Below are 22,827 nucleotides of genomic sequence, written 5' to 3' on the forward strand. Positions count from 1 at the left end.
CCTCCAGGCCAGAAACCTCTCCTGCCCCTATACCCTCTTCCAGACCCTGCACCTGTCCTGGTGCATCCTAATCCTCTGCCCAAGGTAACCTCCCAAACCCCTGCATCCCCTCCTTGACCTCAGTCCCTTACCCAAGGTCACAACCCAAACCTCTGCACCCATTCCCATTTTCCTGCACCATGTCACAACTGCCTCCTGCATTCAAACCCCCTCCTAGATAACACACCCCCTCCTGCCCTCCAATGTCTTACCCCATATTCCCTTCTACACCCAACCTCCCGCCCAGACCTTACACCTCCCTCCATTAATATCATGGAAGAGTGCTGCCCTTGACCACTTACCAAATTCTAGGAGTGCCCCCCCCACATCAAAAATTATTGCCCACCCAGTCTACAACATGAAAGGTATTTATTGCAAATGGCCTATAATTGTGATTGTCATGGCTGAGATTTCAGATTACTCAAAAATGAAATTTAAGAAATTGAAGTGCTTACTTTTTGCAAACAGGTCAGGTCGGAATCTCTATGGAAGATTTTGTCCATGGGGACACTGCTATTGGAAGAAATATAAAAAGTCTTGATAGGATGAAATGGATGAATCTGTTCTCTACTGAAATACTAATAAATACACAAAAATTGTTAATTGGGTTATCTTAAAAAGTAGTGTACTGGAAGGAAATACACACACCTGTGAGAGAGCCTGTATTTTTCTATTATCCATCTTGTTTTTTCAAACACTAATTCCCACTGAGGTTCTTCCAACATTTGATGAACTTCAAATTTGTACGGCAGGCCTGTAAATAATTAAAACATTAGTCACTGGTTCCCTTATATTTGCTACTCCCATTCAAAACTGGAAACAATCTCCCTCCTTCCTTGTAATTATTCCTAATTTTACTTATATCTGTTGCAGCAACAGTAACTTGCAACCTACTACAGGTTGAACCTCTCTAGTCTAGCACACTTTGGTCCAGTAACATCTGTGGTCCAGATTTCCATTTATCATGGGTGTTGCCAAGTTTCTCATGGTCCCATAAAGTCTGTTTACGGTCACCAGTCCTGGCTCTCAGTGTTCTGTCCTATTGCTTAGGTTTAATCTACCCCTAAATGTCTTCTAAGAGCCCAGTAAGCAGTGGAAGTGCTAATAATGCTGCTAGACAATGTTGACCTCCTGTGGTTCAGCCAATCCTCTGCCTTCAGCACCAGTCAGGTCCTGTGGATGCCAGACTAGAGACGCTCAACCTGTGCTCACCACAGTTAAGCAGATTAAAGTGACACTGTCAACTAGTTTAGGCTTCACATTTAAGTTTGGTAGGAAGAAAAAGGTTTTTTCATTAAATCATAATATATCTTTGTTTGGAGTTAAACCTCGGAAACAGAATACCTATGTCAAAGAATAGCAAAACAGCAAAACTTAATGTTTTATAATTTATCACTATTCTCTTATTTTTAAGGTCAAACTTCTCACCTCTTGTGCTACTGTCCTAATAGTCTCAGTGGATTCAACCATATGGATCTCCTGCCACCAGGCTCTGAGTCCACCAGGGCTCTCAGTCACTGGTCTCCCTGTCACTGCGCTCCTAGCCCCCAGGCTCTCTGGTCCAGGAATATCAATGGTCATGTCAGACTATGGTTTTTGCCAGACAAGACAGTCTTGGTTTTTGGAGGTGCAATCTGTATCAGAGTGCTTTACAAATCCTTAAGGAATCACTGAAGCATCATGAAAGACACTTAACACATATTACATATCTAATTTTGTAATTTATTTAATTAACTGAAGCAAATATGTAAAAACAAATTGGTTTTTTAAGACCTGTGTGTGAATTAGGTTTCTATCTGCACTATGAAGGTGGACACATGGTTAATATTCCACATAAGATACCAATATTTGATTTCCTAAAATTCAGAATATTACATTAAAGAAAAATATGTTTGCTCCTTAGATAATAACTATTTGCCAACTGAAAACAAGTCAACTCCACAACTGATATATAAGGACGACGAAGGCCACATATCATTCAGAAGCAGTTCAGCTCTGAATCACAGGAAAGTCAAGATGGCAGGACCAGGGTCGCTCTGTGTTGACACTGTCAGTATGGTCATTAAGGACTATGACAAAAAGGTCATCCATGCTCTGCCTACAGTGCTGGGAAGCACAGCTCCATGTGGCTGGCCTCTCCTCACTACAGGCTAGTATAAAATACAATGAGGGATGTATCAAGATCAGATAAACTGTCTTCCTCAACACTGCAAGATTCAAATCCCTGGTGTTTGGAGGCAAAGGCTGAGTTAGGGGCAGCATTTAAGGAACTGTAGAACAGGAAAATAATTCTACAGACAGTGTTATTCTCTAACTTTGCCTCAGATCAACAAGGGGGTAAACAAAGGAATGAATGAACATATGAGTTCTTGTAGTACTTACAATTTTTATACAAACTCTCTACAGTAATTTTAAGAGGAGATGAAATGCAAATGAATAAACAAAAGGCTAACAAGAGAGTCTTCTTGGAATGCGATTTAGATTCTTCTGTGAGGTGTAAGTGTTTCCATCAACCTTTTGCCTCCCATATGCTGCTTATTAATTATCAAAATATCCAAGTTAAACACTGATAAATGTAAGAGATACTTATTACTCAAAGGAATATCCCTACCAATCAGAATTGATGGGAGACACTGGGTAGAATGGAGCAAACCTGGAAGGTCTAGGGGTAACATCCTTACACATAGCTCATTTTGTACAGATGGAAAGGGGAAGAGAGCTGTGATTCCCGCCATATCATCAATCGCAGAATCAGTTTCCACCTACGTTTCCATATTATCATAAGTCTGAACCCTATCTGTACATCACATTCCCAACTACTAAAAAGGAGACTCCTGTTTTTCTACCCCTTCATCAATTTCTCTCCTTTGCTTCTCCACCTTGATTTCTAGGCCTCTATGATAGGTTCCTCCTCCCTCTATGCCTGTGTCTGTTTATAGTTTTCTGAAGCAGCAGAGTGGAAGTGACATAATTCTTAAGGTAACAACCCTATCAAAACAAAAAAGCAGACCGGTAGCACTTTAAAGACTAACAAAATACTTTATTAGGTGATGAGCTTTCATGGGACAGACCCACTTCTTCAGATCATAGTCATACCAGAACAGACTTCACACACAGGTCTTGAAAACCAATTTATTTTTACATATTTGCCCCGTTAATTAAATGAATTACAAAATTAGATACATTATATGTATTAAGTTCAGACAGACTGTTCTGGTATGGCTAAGATCTGAAGAAGTGGGTCTGTCCCACAAAAGCTCACCTAAATAAACTATTTTGTTAGTCTTTAAAGTGCGACTGGACTGCTTTTTTGTTTTGATAATTCTTAAGGGTTTCACTGGTGTTGAGCTCTGAATATCAACCACAAAACTGACCATTCTTGATAACTTCAATTGGCTGTGATTTGGGAAAGCCACGAACAGTAAACAGAGACAATACATACAGTCATGCAGAGAACACTACATCACTGCATAGCTGGAAGCATTTCTTTACACTTACAAAGTCACAAAATACTAATGGGTTTTTTAAGAAGTGAAAGGTAGATTAAGCAGAAAGTGACAGTGTAACCCCCTCCACTTGTCAGTAAAGCTGCCTGACTTCAGAGATGAGAGAATTCTTTGATCTTGTGTTAAAACATTGAGAATATAAATTTGTTATCTAAAATCCTGAAGGATAAAGAGGAGTGGAGTAAAAGCAATTAGTTCAGATACTTACGATAGGAACCATCAGAACTAATTTCATCACTAATAACCAGACAAGTAATCTGGGAATATGGAAGAGGATTATTTCGGTTATAAGGACTTATGATCATTCCAATGAACATTGCACCACCTCTGGAGAAATAACTCTAAATGAAGAAAAAAAATTAAATTGGTAATGTATTTTCTAAAAGCAATATAAGCTACTCTCCCAATTATCTTTCATATGAAAAATCAGAAGACTGAGACAGACATTAGCAAATCTTTAAAAGTCTACAAAATAGATTACCTCATTTAATATAAATATTCAGTATTATATTTATTGTTCTCTCTTTCTTCAATTTTAATTAAACAAGCTCTAAATTAATCACTGTAAGGCTCTGTAAAGCTGAAAATAGATTTACAAACAAAATGATTTTCAATTGGGTAAACCAGAACTATTATTGCATTAAGCATACTAAATTATAAATACCAGAAATAAAGATTTTTTTTTAACATACACAAAATGAGTACCTGGTACTTAGCTTGAGTATCAATATCTCGTATAGATGGATTGGGGTCAAATGAAGGGTGAGAGTGGTACCACCCAATAACACTGTAGCCCCTAACAGCCAAAGTTTCTGAGGCCTGAGTTTGAGACACTGGATCCATCTCACATTGTAGCCCTGTGCTGAGACTATTGCAGGGTTCTGCTGCACAAATCTGTAAAGAACATCCCCATATGGATAAACAGAAATGGAGTGAAATCATTTAAAGCAATTATAAATCAATGTTAAATACTAGATTATCTTATGCAAGCGTAGATGAGACAAAGACAAAATAGTTTTACGAGATTTTAAAATTTTATATAATGATTACAATAATTAACTTTTCAAAGTTCATCTTTTTAAGACTAATGAACAATTAATTCAATAATCTGTATGACACTAACTCTTGCACAGATGTTATTCAGTATAAAGCTAACCAATACTTTTAGTGAAATGCAGAATGAACATTGAACCACCTACTCCTCCCCACAAAAACTTACTTCAACAATTCTATCAGCTTCAGAATATCTTCCTCCTAACAGGCCTATTACTTCTGCCATGGAAACATGAGCATGCTAAAGGTATAAAATATAAACATGTCACTTAAAATATTATAATTATCATTTTCCATAACCTCTGCTCCTGATGGATTTACATTACAAAACTAGCTTCACAGGTTGCAATCCAGTTCGCTCACAGTAAGGTTTAGAAAGAAAACGATGAAGGACTCTTAAGTACTGTATTTCAATTTAAAGCAAATGAATAAACATGATCTTTGCCACCCATCTAGGTATGTTGAAGGTGCTATTAGCTGGAGAAACTGCCACCATTTAACACCAGGAATCCTGTGTTGCAACTGAGAAGACATTGGCATGGCCTGGCATATATTGTTATCATCAAGTGAATAGACGAGTACTGACTCATCTCGTTGATTGCTAAGCAAAGAGAGTAATGATGCCAAAGAATTCTACAGTGGCAACAAACACAATGAAGAGATGTTTCGATTGGCGCACCTGCTGTCACTGAAGATGGATATCCTGGGAAAAATGGAATCGAGTATGAATCTAATAATGCTCTTATCTTGTCAGTAACAATCCTCTAGTGACTTCCTCTGGAACAAAGCATTAACAACCATTTATGCTGGTAGACAGCTAGCATAAACTATGGCTATTATTACAATAAAATTTATAGACAGACTTATAGGTAACAGTTTGGGTTTTCTCCTGTAGTGGACCCTTGCTTTTAGTTTTAACTGAGAAGGAAACTAAACGAGGAAAACAGAGATATACCAAAATAGATATTTCCATCCATTACAAAATAATACTTAATTCGTACCAAGTCCATTATTAAAAGTGCTTCTGAAGCCACTTTCACCTGAAACGGCTCCTGAAATGACATACAGTAATGAGAACAAATGACAACCTTCTAGTAAATACATAAATATTTGTGATTATTCATTAACATGTACCTACTCGTTTTTCTTCAGTGAAGAAACAGCAAGGGATCAGCTGAAAGGGATCAAAGGAACTACAAAATGAAAGAAATTTTCTCTAAAGAATGGAAAAAAGTCTCACAATAAAAAAATCACATTTTCCTCAACAGTTACTTCTTTTTTGCAGCTGCTCATTTCACCCACTGCTCTTCAATTACTGGAATCTTGCAATTTATACCCATTAAACAGCCAAGTTTTGTAATTTACAATTGTGATGTCAGACCTCTTAAAAATCTAGACCGCAAAGCATATAGATCCACACAGTAACAACTCACAACATTTTGGTTTCAATCTATGCAAGTCAATTATTATCTTTATTCCCAAAAGAGATATCATAGAGAAGACAGCATGCAAGAACAAAACCTTTTTATTTGTCTTGATCCTTTAGAAGATTTTGCAGGTTTAAGTTTCTCCTCCTCTCTTCTTCTTGCTAATTCCTCAGCAGAGAGATGCTAAAAAACAAATTTCAACAGTTACGATTGCCAGGCTCTTTCAAAATACTTAGATTCTAGGCACCAATTTGCAGTTGGACATTCTAGCAGCTTTTGTCACTAGGTCACTCACTATGGACTGGAACAGACAGAATAAAACATGCAATGCAAAAATAGTGACAGAGCCATTACACCATACATCCATTTTTCCAGGAAGATAGAAGGGACTCTTTCTATCATTTCACCCCCAGGCTTGATCTGCCCAGAGTTCAAGTAATAGCAACCACATACCACTTAAGTCTTAACTGTCAAATGTGTGCATAATTACAACATCCATTACAATCAGTCAAAAACTTCCTTAAAGTGGTTCCCCTTTAGTGTTAAAATTTGTCACATGGTCTCAGCCAAAAGATCGTTCTTCGCTGGGAATGCCACCTTTGCAGAGGCGGCAGCCAAAACTATTCAAACATTTTAGTTATTAGATCCCATGTTTGCCTCAATCATGAAGCCTGGCTGTCTTGCGAATGATATTTTGTACAAACATAAGTCGATGGCAGAAACAGCATGCATTCTCTAGATGAAATCTAATAAACAAATTGAATCTGAAAGAAAACATTTCAGCAATTTTGATGTTATTAAGGTCACATACTTTTTCCACACGGGAAAAGCAGGATTATCTGTTAAGCTTCTCCGCTCATTCTAAAGTTCAGAACAGTAGAAGTATGCATGCATGATAGATGAGGTTTTGTTTAGTCTATATTGTCTTTGAATGTTGATGGCACTACAAAGTCCATCCATGTCATCTAAACTTAAAAGCATTTCTAAACTCTGGAAAATCTTAACACATTGGATATCACACAATTGTAGGGCGATGGATGAGGGAAATGGCACTGTTCAACTTTACCGAACTCTTCAGTAGAAGTTTATCAATAGAACCTAGAAGGCCGCAATTTTATCACCACAGTAGCTAGCCCTAATAAGGTCACAAGCAACAGCACAGGAATCAGGATTGGAATCCCGGCCTCCTGATAGATAGATCAAGATCTAGTCCACTATCCCAGTTCTTCCGAAGTATATCACAAATGGGCCATTCCTCCCCACCCCAGCCTCCAGGTAATCTCTCACAGAACCTATACTAAAGTTTCTACTGTCTAACAGCTAAACAGAGCGAAGTCTTGTGCAACATACATAATTCAGTATATGATGTAAGGGAACTGTCAAACACACATAGTATTCAGGTTGATTTATTTTTGAAATTACTATAAAATTCTAAAAAGCAAGCCAAGCATCAGATCAGTCTTTATTGTTATAAAGAACATTTAAAATCACCAAGCTGAAACTTTTTGTTTAAAAAGATAAACTCATACTCTTACTGCTGACAATTTGTGAGAAAGATCAAATGTTAAGGTATAAGCAATAACGGAGCACAAGTTTAGCTCCCAGTCTTAATTCTGCTTTTCCAGATTTACGAATGTTTTATATTCCAAACTGAATGTTGCATTAAAGCTTTATTTTTAATACATAAAAGGTTTATATGATTTGAAATGAAGAGCAATTTTTCACTGAAATTGTCAAATTAAAATAAACTGCACTTGTTTATGACGTAAATAACTTGCATACTCAAAGTTCACCATATTAGAACAATCGCCTAACTGCCGCTCCAATATTACTTTCAAATAACAGTTCTGAAAGAACACATGTAATTTTACTCCTTATTAGGTGGTTATTTTTTCTACTGCATTTGATCACATGCCATTTGATAAATGGTTAGCAAGAAACAGATCTCCCAGAACAGTTTAAAAATAGAAGAGTTACCTCAAATGTCTGTCCTTCCAAATCTTTGGCATCACACCAGTTTCCCCAGGGATCTCGCACCCGCCGTCTTCTTGTACGCTGTAACAAGCAGATAAAACACTAGTCAAACATCACCAATCCATGCACATAAAGCACTGACATTTGTTGAATTCAGTCAGCCCTAAAGTGATAGCCAAATGGCCAGTGGCTCATGGGCATTATGATTCACAGAACAGTCCACCTGAATAACACAGAATTTACTTTGGTTTATACTCAACAGTTGGCAACCTGCCTAGAAATAAATCAGTAAAGGTCTTCCTTATGTAATGCATTAAATACCTAAGTGAAGATCCATGGAATCCAATTAGCACAGACAGCACGTTTTAGTATGTGTGTGCTTGGCAAAATTATTTTTTCTTTCCAGTTTCAACAATTAATAATGATTTTTATTTTTAAAATTTCAACTTTCAACAGTTATTTTTATACTTGTGGAAAACTGGACACTGGGAGAAGAGTTGGAGTTAGGCCTGGGCTGACACACTACCACAGTGGAGCCCAAGACATTGAAGTGCTAGGTGCTTTGGAGGCCTGGTGAAACAAAGATCTTCAGTCAAGGCTTTCAGGATGATGATGAACCCTTGGTTGCAGGGAAGCCCACTCCACTGATGCACAATTCCTGAACCAGGAACACTCACACACACTTCTGGTTGGTGAGTAAATGAGTGACAAATCCATGACAACAGAGCTACAGAGGGCTCCCTGTGTTGCAGCACTGCAGATGTCCCTTGATCCCTGCAGGCACATGGTATAAGGTAGGCTGCAAAGCAGAGACAACTCTCCCTCCCATCTCAACCCACTCCCTGCCCCCCCAGCACTGCAAGAGGAAGTGGAGATGAGCTGCCAGGAATCATCTTGCTGCCAAATGGCTCTGTCCCTACACAGGACTTCAGCCTCCTCTACACCTTGCATCTTCAGGCATCCAGCATCATCAGTACTACAGTCACACAAGGAGCTCTCTGCAGCTTTGCTGTTAAGGTCCACTTACCACAGGGCCATTATCACCCCAATCCCTGGAGGTGCAAGAAGGGGCAGCTGCACTTGCACCAACTATTACTAATGGATTTTTTTAAAATCAATTTCAGTGCGTCAGCTGAAATCAACATTTACAAACATTGATTTAAATCAAGTACTGCAAAGCCCAAATATGCTGCAAATTGTGATGCAAACAATATTGGTATGCTCATGCTTTTGGTATAACATTTTTTATTTCATACATGGATTTGCTCTTCTGTCATTCCCTTTGTGGGGTTGATTTAGTTTTATTGCAACAATGGATTTAAATACATAAGATATCTTTACAGCAAAATAAAAATTTGATATTACATACACTTGGTACCTAATTATCCTACATATCTTATTCTTTTAAAAAAGCAATACATTCACATATATGCTTTATTATAAATGTTGCACTCTAAATATGTCACTCCAGAAATGTAAAATTTACACATGAAAATGTAGGCAGTCTTACCATATGTTTTCAGAACACTCTAATGCTTTCTCCTGAATACAAATTATGCTGTGTTTTGTAGTTCTAGACAGGAGATAGAGCAAGCTGGAGTGGAAGCCAACAGTGCAATTGAACAGTAATTAGGACAGGTATTTCTAGGAGTAACATTGGTAGTAAAGCAGATACTTGAATCAAAGAAATCTCAGGGAAATGACTGAGGCTGAATGGATCAAGAAGAAATTCACAGTGATGCCTTGTGTGGAAAGTGAAAGTTAAAGCCTCCCTATCACTGGACACATGCAGCTTTTTATTTTCTTCTTACCATGGACTGCAAACGTTGAGCAAGCTGGTATGCATCTATGGTATCTCTGCCTTCTTTGGATCGTGTTTTATCTGCTGGTTGAGGTCTGTTATACACAGCCTGTTCTATAGAAATGCAGAACATAGATATTATTCTTCATTAACCCTTGTAAATAAAAATTCCGTATTTAATACAAATCTCAAATGGGAGCTATTACTCTGTGATCAGGGAATATGATCTGATCCTCACTCAGAGGCACACAAATTTAAGAAAGAGAAACTTTCTTCTTAACTGTGAATTTTCTTTCTATGAAACTCTAAGCCCTGTAGTCCATACAGTGGAGCATTCTCCCTCCCCCTATGGCTGGAAAATGACAAAAAATGACACTCAGCCAGAGGCCAGGACCACCACCTAGGAAAATGCCAGAATGATGGCTTCCAATGCTGAAAATAATTAGCTATGAGGCCAATGGGATGGCGGATCTTTTTTCTCATACCTGACAGGAGAGATACGTGGAGAAAGCCATAAAGTAAGCATTCAGGTCACACTGATTCCTTTCCTCAAGGCAAAGAGATCTGTGACTGGAACCCTGAACTACTTCTAGAACTCCTGAAACAAAGATTCAAATTGCTGGTCCTTCATGCTGAGATTTTATGTGGATAGGTTACGGGGAGGGATAACGTTCTGACAAAGTCAGCAAACACATAATTTCCCTGTGGACGGAGGAAAATTTTGGTCTCCCTTGTTGGCTATAGTATACAATTGTATTGTTTGCTGTCATCTGTAAAATACATGATGCTGGGGGACTGACTTTTGAAAACTATAGAGGATAATCCAACAATCTTGAGCCAGAAAACTCAGTTTACCCATAGAGAGACTGTCCTGGTTCAACACTGGCTGCAGTCATTGCTGTGCCACCAGCCGTAGGGATGGGGAAAACTAGACAGTATAGACTGCAGGACATGAAGAGAGGCTGTACTAATTACGTGTGATCACTTATAAGAGAGCTGTGGTTCACTGAAGTACATACCAATTAGCTAAAGAAACAGGCTAAACTGCTCCTTTGCAGTAAGTTATGCTTCTCCCATCTTAGGAGAAACTCCAATCAGAATCCTTACCTGAAGGCCCCACGCATTCTGATAATTTAAAAGCACAGTTTGTTTTCTTTCCAAAGGTCTATAATCAGTCAGATTCTGCAACCTTTACACCTACTAATACCTATTCCTACAAGTAGTCCATTAAGATTTACATGATGAAAGGAGTTGGAGTCCAAATAGTTTGGGATACCTTATGTGAGGTACCTGCCCCAAAGAACTGACATGAAATAATGGTGCATGGAGACTTGAGAAAAAGGGAGAAGAATTAAGATTACCCACATGGATAGCTGTGACTGGACTGACTGCAGAAATTAACACAAAAGAATCTTTTGAAAATACAGATTTCTCTCTACCTCGATTTTTACACCTCACATAATGCATATAATCTATCAAAATGTTTTCTGACCAGTAACAAACATTGTTAACATTATGATTGTAATTTGAAGGGATGAAAATTAAAATGCTTTTACCACAGCCAAAGTTAATTGCTCCTATTAATTCCAGGTACGTGTGTATCCTTCCAATACAGTTAACATCACCACAATTCTTAAGGCCAGGACGTACTGAAGTCTTATTCAGGTATTTAGGTTTACATCGCTCCCTGAAATAGATCATAGGACATTTTCAAACAAAATGAAAGTGATCAGTAAAAAGAGAAGAAAGGAGAAAATAGTTTAACTGTTCTTCAAAACCATTTGGATTACTTCGTAATATAGAGATTTTTTCTAAAAGAATTATTGAGAAAGTCTATTTCACATGTCTAGCACTCAGATCTAAAATGCTAGTGGTAAACAAGCTTTTATTCATCCAAAAAAGCTACTCATGAAGTAGGACTATACCATTTGAGTGACTACTTTCTCAAATACACTCTATGCAGAACAATATATGGAACACTCAAAGCTGAGAGAATACAGCAACATTTTTGAAGTGAGTGAAGTCAGAAAAATCTGTAGGACAAACTGTATGGCTAATTAGCTTGTCACAGTAAAATCATGCATCTTTTAAATGGCTCCATGTAGACACACTAAAATATTCAAGTCTCTGAATACTGACTCATGTAGAGAAGAACCCATTTTAAAAAATACCACTTTTTGAGGTAACATAGGCGACTCTTAGGGCTTGTCTATACTTACCAGAAGATTGATGCACTGGTGGTTGATATTCTGAAGCTCGATTTTGCATGTCTGGTGAAGATAGGACAAAATCGACCCCTCTGTGCACAGCTGTAAAACCCCTTTACTCCACGCTATTGCATGGAGTAAGGGACGTCGGTGGGAGACTACAGAGGCTGAGAATTCACTAAGGAAGTAAGTCATTTCTGATATGTCAATTCTAGCTATCCAAATGCCACAGCTAGAACTGCGTATCTGAAATCAACTTATTTCACCTCTGTTACTATTCATCGTTTTATAAAAATATATGATTATCTTACCACTGATCCAAAATGTAATTTCTAATCTTCAGATACCGCTCTGGTGTTTTGGCCTGACGTCCCTCAAAAAATTCTGGAATAGCTTGCTTTTCTTCTTCCAGAATGATATTTCTATCTATCTCCACTTCTTGATCAGGTGGCTTAAGCTCCTCTGCTTCCTCTTGATTTTCTTCATCCAATTGGCAGGAAGGATGGAAAAGCATTTCATCACTAACTAAGTCTTTCTGCTCTTCGTTAAGTTCATGACCACTTAGCTGCTTGGTGCTCTCGGAAGTCCCTTTTTTATCTTGTACACTTAGCTCTGTAAATTCATTAAATTGCAGATAATCTGATTTCACGGATTCATCACCATTCACACTGTTTCTCTCAGAGCATGCTGCTGCAATATCTGGAAACTCCAGTGCTTCTACTTTGCCTTGCTCAGCCTTTTGAAAGTTGTCTTCTGCAAATTGGGGAAGTACAGAATTATATCCAGCAGACCAAAAGGTGTGTTCTCTTCCTCCAGTTTTTTGAACTGGACTCTTTGGAATATCAGTTAATTTAGATTTGGTAGGTTCCAGGGAGGGTGCAGGAGAAAGCAGATCATCTGTTTCATCTGTAATGTCTACGTCTTCATCATCAGACAACTTTTCAATTTTCACAGCATTCAGGTTGGGGTCCGCACGGCCTCTCAGATTTGCAGATGCCCAAGCCACCATCTTCTCTCCATCCTCAGTAGGAAGGCTGTTGCTGCTGTATTGATTTTGTTCCTCTATTTTAGAGTCATAATTTTTTGCCTTCAGAAAGCATAAATGGATTATAAGAAAAATTAAACATTTCCCCAGTAATAAGGTTTAGATTTAGAACATTATTAAAATCACTGGCATAATCAATTTGGTTCAGTCCAGAGGGACTATTAAGTTTTCTGTATTAACATACAAGGCTTGTCTTTCTTAACTGGGTTCAATGTTCAGGTTTCATTATGTTCTTCAACAGACATCCTCTAGTTCATTATTTTATATTTACATATATAAAAAGCAAATTCAGAAAGGAATGCTGGCAAAACTTCTAGGGTTGAGGACATCTAGCATTAGAGTTAGCATTTATCAGCTAATTTATAGTCTCTCAGATAATTTTACCTATAAGAAGAAAATCTACATTAGCAAAAGTATCTTTAGGTTTTTCTCAATATTTTTGTTTTAAAAACTCAAACACCAAAAGAGAGCAGACTTTAAGGAACTCATGCTGCATGATAGGTGTGCATAATGCTCTATATTTAAAATAAGCCCAGTCTAGAGGATATTCTAATGGAAGTATTTATTGGTAGCTCACGTAAGCACAGTTGTCTTTAAAAAAGGTCCCAGAAGAGTTCAGCTGGCAATCAGAAATGACATTACACTAGATAGTTGCAACTTCTAAGTAGACAGAAGCCAATCTGTTTTCGATTTAGTAGTGTACCCCAACTATGTGGGTATCCCATGAAACAAACCATATTGTTTATTGTTGCATGTTACAAGATTTGAAATTTCCAGTAAGATTAGAATAATCCCAAACAGGACCAATTTCAGATTTAAAAATCAGTAGAAAAGCACACTTACTATTTTCTTTAAATTCAAGATTACAGAATGAAAATATTTCAACAAAAATGTCCCCGAAATGCCTGTTTGCATTCAAAATATGAGAGGCACATCCTTGCCCTTCTGTTTTTTTTTTTAAACTAATAGAAAATGACATTTTATGTTTACCTTGTTCTTAAAGTATTGCCGGGCATAGCTCTTTACTTGTAGAACAGTGCGACTTCCAACCAACTTCGCAATTTTTGTCCATCTTCGACCAAATTTAGCCTGTGACAAAAGAAATTAAAATCAACAAAACACTTCTACACTTAAGCACCATTCTTTATGTACAGAGAAAAAGACTCACAAAGCAATGATTTATTTGAAATAAAAAATATTTCTTAATCCTTGCAAAAAGTCCTCTTACCTAGTCACTGAACTGCCAGAAATTATGTTTAAAAAAATAAGAATGACTAATTCACTGTCCCTTTGAGCAGACACTCATGAATGACCTGATCTTGAAAGCACTGAGTAGACCCCCACTTATGGAGAGGTTGCGTTCTTACCAATCCCACGTAAATTGAATTTTTGCATATCTCGGGGAGCCAGGAAACTGACCGGCACAGCATTTCCCCATTCCTGTCGGCAGTGGCAGTTGCATTAACCCAAGATATGCGCAACTCAAGTGCACGTATCTCAGGGTTTTACTGCATGTTAATGTTTGAGGAATTTTTTTTTTTTAAGTCTTTCAAGACACGACACTGCTATTGTAAAAAGCAATGGATAAATCAGTAGACCCTAGGATCATCTAAGGCCACAATCCTGCAACTGGGTCTGGACATGCAGTATCAATTGGAAATTATTTTTAACAAGTTAAAATTGAAAAAGCCCCGCAACTTAGTGCGGTACAATTATTTTTATTTTGCAATGAGAACTCTTTTTTATGAAAAGGGTTGCATTTTTAAAATGAGGATTTGTTTTTACAGAAAATTGAATGCCAAAAATTACAATATTTACCAGTCCTTGTTCAAATAACTCTTTTTCTTCTATTGTCCATTTTAGTGAGCAGCTGGTTGATTTTGCAGGTGACCGAACCCTAAAAGAGTAAGAAAATTCAAGGGCCTTTTTAATGAATGCAGATCTCCAAAAGAAAATTATTTACAACTACTTCTGAAACGTGGATTTTTATGCTTCTTCAATGGAAACCTATGTAATTTGTTTCAAACCTCCATACTTTTAATGAGAGAACAAATTTTGTAATGTTTTTTGTATTACAGAAGGTACCTGAAGGAAGCCAATAACCGTCACAGCTATTTCTGAGGATGGTCGGGGAGTGGAGGACAGACAGGCAACAAGCACACAGCAGGCTACGAAGCCAACTGTAATTATTGCTTTTTGTGATATGGACCTGTGTCCTGAAGAAATCAGTTAATTTAATACCAGACATTTAACAGTCAAATGGTAATGTCTGTCAGGCTGACAATATCCCTTTAAAATCCGACAAACAAACAAGACTAAATGTTAAAGGGCAGCTACAACTGACCTTTTCTGATAACGTTCTGTAACTTGACATAAATAGAAAGAACACTTAACAATACAACTCAGTTATTCAAAAAGTACATACATGACTTTTCCTGTTTTCTTATGTGGACTGTAAAACAAAAACAAAAAAAAAATAATGACTGCCCATCATCTAAGCAAATATATACACATTTTAAAGAAAGTCTTATTCCTTTCCAAAATTTCTGACGTTTAATCTTTTCTTTCCATCCCCCATAGCAAATTTACCTTTTCACGGATTTTCTGTCACCATCCTTTTGTTCAAACCATATTTTTTCTGGAGGAGATTTATTAGACAGGTAATACCTGCAGTCTTTATTAAGAAACATTTAGATATGCACAAAACTATATACTGGCACATGTAAAACTTCTGACAAAATTAAGTTAAACAAAAGAGGAAGTGACCTCTTGTAAACCACATACTCACAATATTTTTAATAAACTAGCCATTCTGTTTCCTCCACAACCTGTTTTCCCTTATGGACATAATAGCTGAATCATTTTCTTCTCAGCAATGCCAAACACCACAGGACTTTTGCAATTCAAGTCTGAAAAATTTATTCCCTGGGTAAAAACATTCTGTACTGATATTTTGTTGCCACTCTGCAAAGTACTTTATTTCAAATGAAAGGGGACAGGAAAGTAGTAGTAACTCATTTGTTGTTTGATCACCTAACCAGTTATCTGGCATGAAGTATCTCAGCACCATGCACTCTTATATTGTCAGGAAACATGGAAAGTATCTCAGAAGTAGCATAAAAGACCTCTTGCAGTGAATCACCAAAGTTATGAGTGAATTTAAAGTGGAAAAAAAATCAGGAGACTCATGAATTTTGGGGGACCTGTGCTTTACAAATGTTAAAATGCTTCTGAGCAATGTAGTATATGAAAATTCCCTTGAAATAAAATGCTTCACAGTTCTATAAACTCTGTCATCAGAGAAACGAAATGTGCTTTTATAAGCACGAATAATGCTCTCAACACCCACATGAAGTATTAAAAGAAAGACATGTAGCAGGTCCTCATCGATACATTTTGAAAAACTTGGGAGGAGGAGAAGGTGATCAGAACCATCTGAAAGATTCACACAGAGAAAGTAATGCCTGACCAACCTAACAACATTCTATCATAACTGGTTCTATGGATATGGGAAAAGTGGTGGAAGTGATATTCCTTAACCTTAGCAAAGCCTGTGATACAGTCTCCCACAGTATCCTTGCCAGCAAGTTAAAATAGTAAGGCTTGGATGAATGGACTATAAGATGGACAGAAAGCTGGCTAGATGGTCAGGCTCAGTGCGTTGTGATCATCAACTCAATGCCTAGCTGGCAGGCAGTATCAAGGAGAGTGCCCCATAGGTTGGTCCTGGGAACAGTTTTGGTCAACATCTCCAGTAATGATCTGGATGATAGGATGGAATAGACTGTTACCCCCGTAAGTTCATGTATGACAGTAAGATGAGGGAGAGCTATACAGTCTGAAGGGGAGGCATAGGAGCCAGAGTGACCTAGAAAAATTGGGAGGATTGGGCCAAAAAAATCTGATGAGGTTCAACAAAGACAAATGCAGAGTCCTGCACTTAGAAAAGAAAAATCCAATGTGCTGCTACGGCATGGGGACTGACTAGCTAGCTGGCAGTTCTGCAGAAAAAGACCCTTGGGATTACAGTAGACAAGAAGTTGGATGAGAGTCATCACTGTGCCTTTGTTGTCAAGAAGGCTAATGGCATATTGGGCTGCATTAGTAAAAGCAAACCTAGTGTCACAAACCATGGGTTAGCATGAGTGAATAGTGTAAATGATTAGCATAAATGAAATTAACATTAAGTTGGCTGAAGAGAGACCCTAAGCCAGTGCCCCAGTGAATTATGGGCTTGTTAACCACTTCAAGAACAGAACTATGTGTACTGAGAATAGCAGAACTGGGGTGATGTAAGCAGGATGCTCCAAAATTGGTCATGGACAAACACCCACACAGACTGAGCATTAGAACTAATGAACTGAACATCACTGACACCTACTAAGAAGAAAAATATTACATCAGTTTGCCATACGAGTCCATCAATTCAGTATAATGGAGCGATCTGCAAGTTGGATTCTCACCTCAGTCAACTAATCAACGTTACTTGGGGTCTGGCCAGCCTCAGAGGATGAGTGAGTGTATGTGTGAATGGGTTTATGAGTGTGTATGTTACTTAACTGGGTTAAGTACTAGGCTATTAAATTGGAATATAAATTAGATCATGAACCATTCAAGCTACACATTACTTTTGATCTTTCTAATTGTTAATGATTTCATTTAAACGTGTTTTTAAACTGTTACCATAGGTGCATACAATGAAATAATTTTTTTACTGTGAAATTCATCACTGAGTTCTTACAGCTCTTATGGGACTGCTGCTGGCCTGACTGACACCATACTGTGACACTAGCAGATCAACAGAAGTGATTAGTCCCCCCGGAGTACTTGCCCTACTCAGCATCCTGCAGCTAGCTCAGTCCCTACGGGCTCAAGCTGCAGTCTGCTCCAATGTCCCCATTCTGAAAGAATATCCCCTTCTTTCCTGATTGCCTGGGCAGAGGAAAGTCCCAAACTTTCCCTGTGAGAACTCTTCACCTCCCCAAACTGCTTCTGGCACTTCTGAAGCTCTTCCTCTGCTCTCTAACTCACCACCCCAGCCTCCTTGTTCATTACTCCCCTAGTTCCCAGCAGGGGAGACCTTTTAGCCAGTCCTAAGGCAGCCTCAAGTGAGCTCAGCTGGCTCTAACTGCTTTGCTTCCTCAGCTCAGCTGTTCCTTGCTGCCCTGGGATAATCCTCTGTTCCTTTGCCAGGTGTTGCCTCCCTCTCTCGGAGCTAGCTTTCTGGCCTAACCCTATCACAGTTTCTACTATCACTACTAAACCCATTTTAAAGATGGAAAAGGGGTACAAAAAGCCCAAGGGAACACTGCAAAGAAAAACCCATGGCACCAAGTCTCAGAGCTCTCATCAGTTGACACGGAGCTTGGGCTGAGGGTCTAAAGACAGATGTGTAGAAGGTTCCAACCCAAACTGGAGCCTGTGCTTTGAAATCCATGAAAGGGCACAGGCTGACTCTTGCTTGAACAGAAACATATACAACTGATATTTTTATCTACATAACCTGAGCTCCATGAGCCTGAGTCAAGTGACACAAGCTCTGAAACTTGGTATTGAAGCTCCTTCTTTTAAGTGTAGACATATTCTACGAGACTTGCCAAAGCCTGAGGAAGCTGTAGGTTGCAGCGTGCTTGAGCAAGGGACTGAGCAGGTGTCCTGTCTCATACTTCCATGCTCTTATTGCTACACCACAGTTCTTCACCCTCAAGTTCAGTAAACACCAACCTCCTTTAAAAGAATCCTCTGTATAGCTACCCTACTGAAACAGAAAATTTTAGTTTGCCCTAGGAAAGGAATAGACACATAGGCAACTTGGTAAAAGGATACTCTTCTTCCAGCAACATTTTCTCAATAACGGCCCTGTTCTCTTCACTAATGTTGCTATCCAGTGTCCATGGCTGGAAATGACAGATGTTTTTCAATTATTTCCATTGACATACAAATAGCTAATGCTTCCTCTAAAGCAAAAATCAATCACAACTTGATTTTTTTAAAGGAAAGATAAATACATTACTTTCTCAAGTAGCTGTGGAAGAAACATAAAATTTAAAAAACCTCAATGAAAGATATGCCATTAATTAAAAAAACTCCTATAAATTACTTACAAGGCCATTATCTGTTCTCCAAGATGAATCAAGATAGTGATCTTGCAATAAACCAGAAGCTACATTTTCATAGTCTCTGTAATATAAATCCCAATCATTGAAACAGGAAAAAAGATTTTGAAGTTCTTATCCTCTATAGCGTGAACACGTTTAAAAGAAAACTGGTAACCTTATTAAAATTAACATTAAAATCTGGATTCATATCATGTTATTTGTATTACTTAACATAAGAGTAACCCAGGAGATTTTCAAATTAAAAAGGTCATTTACGTTTTGCAGAAATATTATGTAATATATCCATTAGGCGAAGTGTAAATGACTCACTCACAAAAAAAGGCTTCATCTGTTCTTTAACATCTTTCAAACTGTTAAGGCTGTTACTAACAATAGGGTTTTTCCATTCTGTAGAATTTTGCACAAACTTCCAGCAAAATCAATTTCTGTTTTACATGAAAAGTTAAATTTTTCTTCCAAAAGAGACTGAGAAGAAAGTGGGAGCAAAGCTTGAAGTATGACTATGTAACAGAGACACCAGAATCAGAAGACAGACATTTCATTTTCAGCTGTCACTGAAATCTGATACATGATCATCATTTAACCGCTCTGTGCCTAAATTTCCCTTCTGTAAAATAGGAATCACAAACCCCCTGCTAACAGTTCAAGATCCCTGGAGGAGAGCTGATGTTTAGAAAAACATAATACTTAAGGAAATCAAATATCAGGGCTGGGGAGGGAGGATAGAAGCTGAACAAGCCTGAGTGCTGGCTCAGCCTTTTAAATGCAGAGCAACAGGGGTACCAGGGAGACGGTTAACTGAGTTACAGACAGGAATTTTGGTCGTTACTTGGTTACTCCTCTTTAACATCCCTAATGTGTACGTAATCTAAATAAGCTAGTAGATGATAAAGAAATGTTTGGACTGGTACTGGAAAACATTACATATTCTGAAAAGCATTCATATTCTCTTTTAGAAATGGACAAATATTCTTAAAGTAGTCTGACTTTAAGATGCTGCTCCTGTAAGACAAATAAAGATCACAATTTTGGGATAGAAACCTTCTACACTCCTATCGTTAGCCCAGGGGTGGAAAACCCCCCACCCAGATTGACTGGATCTGGACCCGTAGGCTTGGGGCTCCAGCATTTGGACCATGGCACAGTACTGGGGTTTGGAGCTTGGTTTCATTTGGGAGTTGGGCTTATTTAGCCTATGGAAGAGTTGGGGGTGTGTGATTTGACAGCAGCCTTCAACTACCTGACATGGGGTTCCAAGGAGGATGGAAAGAGGCTGTTCTCGGTGGTGACAGATGACAGAACAAGGAACAATGGTATCAAGCTGCAGTGGAGGAGGTCTAGGTTGGATATCAGGAAAAGCTATTTCATTAGGAGTGTGTTGCAGCTCTGGAATGAGTTACCCAGGGAGGTGGTAAAATCTACTTCCCTAAATGTCTTTAAATACCAGTTTGACAAAGCCCTGCCTGTAATGATTTAGTTATGATTGGTCTTGCTTTCACCAGGGGCTTGGACTTGATGACCTTCTGAGATCTCTTCCTACCCTCTTGGTCTATGACTTGATTCACTTAAAAGTCATCACTTGAGGCTGAAAATGAAGGTAAAATATTGTCATTGTCTATTAAACATAAAAAAATGCATTGAGATTCAAAAAGAGGAAAAAAGAATGAGGATTGTGGGTTCCCACTGTGTGTACAAATACTTTCAATAAAGGTAAGGTACAATGCTAAAGTTCCTGGACTTTTCATAAAATAACTATTAGCAAAGAGTTTTATAAACTTCACAGAATCACTGAAATTGAGAGAGGGAGAAAAACTATTAACTCATTCACTAAAACACCCTATCATTTCAAGACTATTTTATCTGCAATTGCTTCACCCAATCTATTCTTGTAATTGTGAGGCCAGGTCTATAAATAAAAAGCAGCAGCAAAGTAGCTACACAGCTGGAGCACTCTACTTTACTATGCTTCTCTGGTGAATGTACTCCATCTTCTTGAGATGTAATACCTATGATGACAGGAGATACTCTCCTGTTGATGTAGGGCTGACTACAGTAGAAGTTTAATGAGTATAACTGCATCACTCAGCAATTCTGGATTTTTCGTTCCTGGAGAAACATAATTTTACAAATGTAAGTTTGTTCTCCGCCAGACATTTACTATAGCTGTGGGGAAATTACAAACTGATATCTTATTGTTGGAAAACATTATGTGACATTCAGTGTAAGATTTCTTCAGTGCAACTTAATTACTAGGAAATTCATTCAGCCTCCGCTAAAAACTAGTTATGAGCCACGAATCCCCTATGAAGTGACGCTGAAATAGTTTAACTGCTAAAGAAGACTGCACTCTTTTCTCCCCCGGTTTCCACTGCAGATACTGACTCCTCAGAGTGGACAAAGCTCTAATGACAGGTGCCTCTGCAATATACAAGAGGTGCTACGAGATTGCTGGTTATGCCTCAAAACCGTTATTGTCACGGCCATCTCCTGACTGCTACCCAACACGCTCTCCGGCGGGGTCACGGGCAGCCGAAGCGCCGCACCGAGGGCCGCTCCAGCACCTCCCGCGCCCCCGTCTGGCAGGCGGCGCTATGCGGGGTGCCTTAGCCCTGCCGTCCCTGGGGAGAAGCCGCTTCTCTCCCACCCGAACGCCCCCTCGCTCGGGCGCTGCGCAGCCAGGCCGCCTCCGAGCGGGGCCTGCGGCCGCACCAAACTCCCGCCGACGGGGCCCAGGAGGCGCGAGCCAGGTCTCCCGCAGAGACCAGGGGGTGGGGGTGGGGGAGGGGGAGGCGAGCTGTGTTCTCCCGGGGGCGGAGTCTCCCCCGCTCGCTCACCCCCGCAGCGCCCCGCCGGCTGCGGCCGCATCCCCTTCGACGTCCACATCCGCCTCCTCCGCCGCCGCCATGACTCCGCCGCCGTCAGATCGCGCGAGACAGGCGAGACCGCAGGCCCAGGCGCCCGTCTGCGGCCCGACTGAGCCGGCGCGATATGCAGCGCATGCGCAGCACAACGGTTGACGCCACGGCGGCGGTGCGACGCTGCCCTTACCGTGGTCCTCGTTCCACCTACTCCGCTTCGTCCTCAGTCAGTATCTGCGGCCGCCTGGCGGAAGGGGAAGAAGGGAGTGAGGGGCGGGGAAGATGCGGGTAAATGCCCCGGGGAGGGAGAAGAACGGGACCCGAGGGGCTCGCAGGATTCCTTCCCTTTTTTTCCACCTGGGCGGAATAAATTCTATGTGCACTAAGGCCTGTTCGCATCCGCACCACCAACAGCAGCACACGCTGTTGCCCTGGGCGCTCTGCTCAGAGGTTTATCCCCAGATGTGCAAATCCTGCCCCTTCCTTTCAAAATAGTTCTCCCAGTCTTCTCAGCTCACCAGCCCCATGTTCCCTCTGTCTCTGCTATCTCTTACTAACTGGTACAATTTTTTCCAATGTAGGCAATGTTTTCCAATGTTGGTCTCGCTATCACGATCCAACAGTTCACATATGGGCCTTGGGAAACTAAACTGCACCGCTTCTCTGTGGTGTGCCAAGGACTGAGGGACAGATAGCCAGTGAAGAATGTAACTGCAATAGTTTAGAATAGAGCTAATGTGGATAGGATTCAGAGGTTCTGTTGCAGTAGAACTAGTGTAGATTGCTCAATTGTTTGCG

At 39.4% G+C, this 22,827-nt stretch overlaps 2 protein-coding genes across 7 annotated transcripts in view; one reads left to right on the forward strand and one right to left on the reverse strand.

Annotated features, from left to right (window-relative positions):
• MYSM1 (Myb like, SWIRM and MPN domains 1) overlaps positions 1-22,127 on the reverse strand; it is a 45,747-nt gene extending 23,620 nt beyond the window's left edge. Inside the window, exons 1-20 of one of the 6 annotated variants that reach the window (XM_075003360.1) lie at positions 22,006-22,072; positions 20,712-20,756; positions 19,157-19,232; positions 18,879-18,949; positions 15,642-15,719; positions 15,478-15,504; positions 14,871-14,949; positions 14,043-14,141; positions 12,319-13,094; positions 11,357-11,487; positions 9,811-9,914; positions 8,003-8,080; positions 6,120-6,208; positions 5,737-5,791; positions 5,600-5,650; positions 4,765-4,839; positions 4,251-4,439; positions 3,754-3,886; positions 688-793; positions 495-552 (exon numbers count right to left, since the gene is read on the reverse strand). In XM_075003360.1, the coding sequence (XP_074859461.1) occupies positions 495-552; positions 688-793; positions 3,754-3,886; positions 4,251-4,439; positions 4,765-4,839; positions 5,600-5,650; positions 5,737-5,791; positions 6,120-6,208; positions 8,003-8,080; positions 9,811-9,914; positions 11,357-11,487; positions 12,319-13,094; positions 14,043-14,141; positions 14,871-14,949; positions 15,478-15,504; positions 15,642-15,719; positions 18,879-18,895 (2,145 nt within the window). In that variant the 5' untranslated portion in view covers positions 18,896-18,949; positions 19,157-19,232; positions 20,712-20,756; positions 22,006-22,072. Of the gene's footprint in view, positions 1-494; positions 553-687; positions 794-3,753; positions 3,887-4,250; positions 4,440-4,764; positions 4,840-5,599; positions 5,651-5,736; positions 5,792-6,119; positions 6,209-8,002; positions 8,081-9,810; positions 9,915-11,356; positions 11,488-12,318; positions 13,095-14,042; positions 14,142-14,870; positions 14,950-15,477; positions 15,505-15,641; positions 15,720-18,878; positions 18,950-19,156; positions 19,233-20,411; positions 21,947-22,005 lie in introns of those variants that run through there. The other 5 variants (XM_075003358.1, XM_075003356.1, XM_075003355.1 and 2 more) reach the window with 5 other exon arrangements.
• A 112-nt stretch (positions 22,128-22,239) lies between these two features.
• The window catches only part of FGGY (FGGY carbohydrate kinase domain containing), a 478,496-nt gene continuing 477,908 nt past the window's right edge, over positions 22,240-22,827 (forward strand). The window contains exon 1 of the mRNA XM_075002919.1: positions 22,240-22,255. The gene's annotated coding sequence lies outside the window, so the exon portion shown is untranslated. The remainder of the gene's footprint in view (positions 22,256-22,827) is intronic.

The sequence above is a fragment of the Carettochelys insculpta genome, chromosome 9 (assembly GCF_033958435.1).
Source record: "Carettochelys insculpta isolate YL-2023 chromosome 9, ASM3395843v1, whole genome shotgun sequence".
In the NCBI taxonomy this organism is placed as follows: domain Eukaryota; kingdom Metazoa; phylum Chordata; order Testudines; family Carettochelyidae; genus Carettochelys; species Carettochelys insculpta.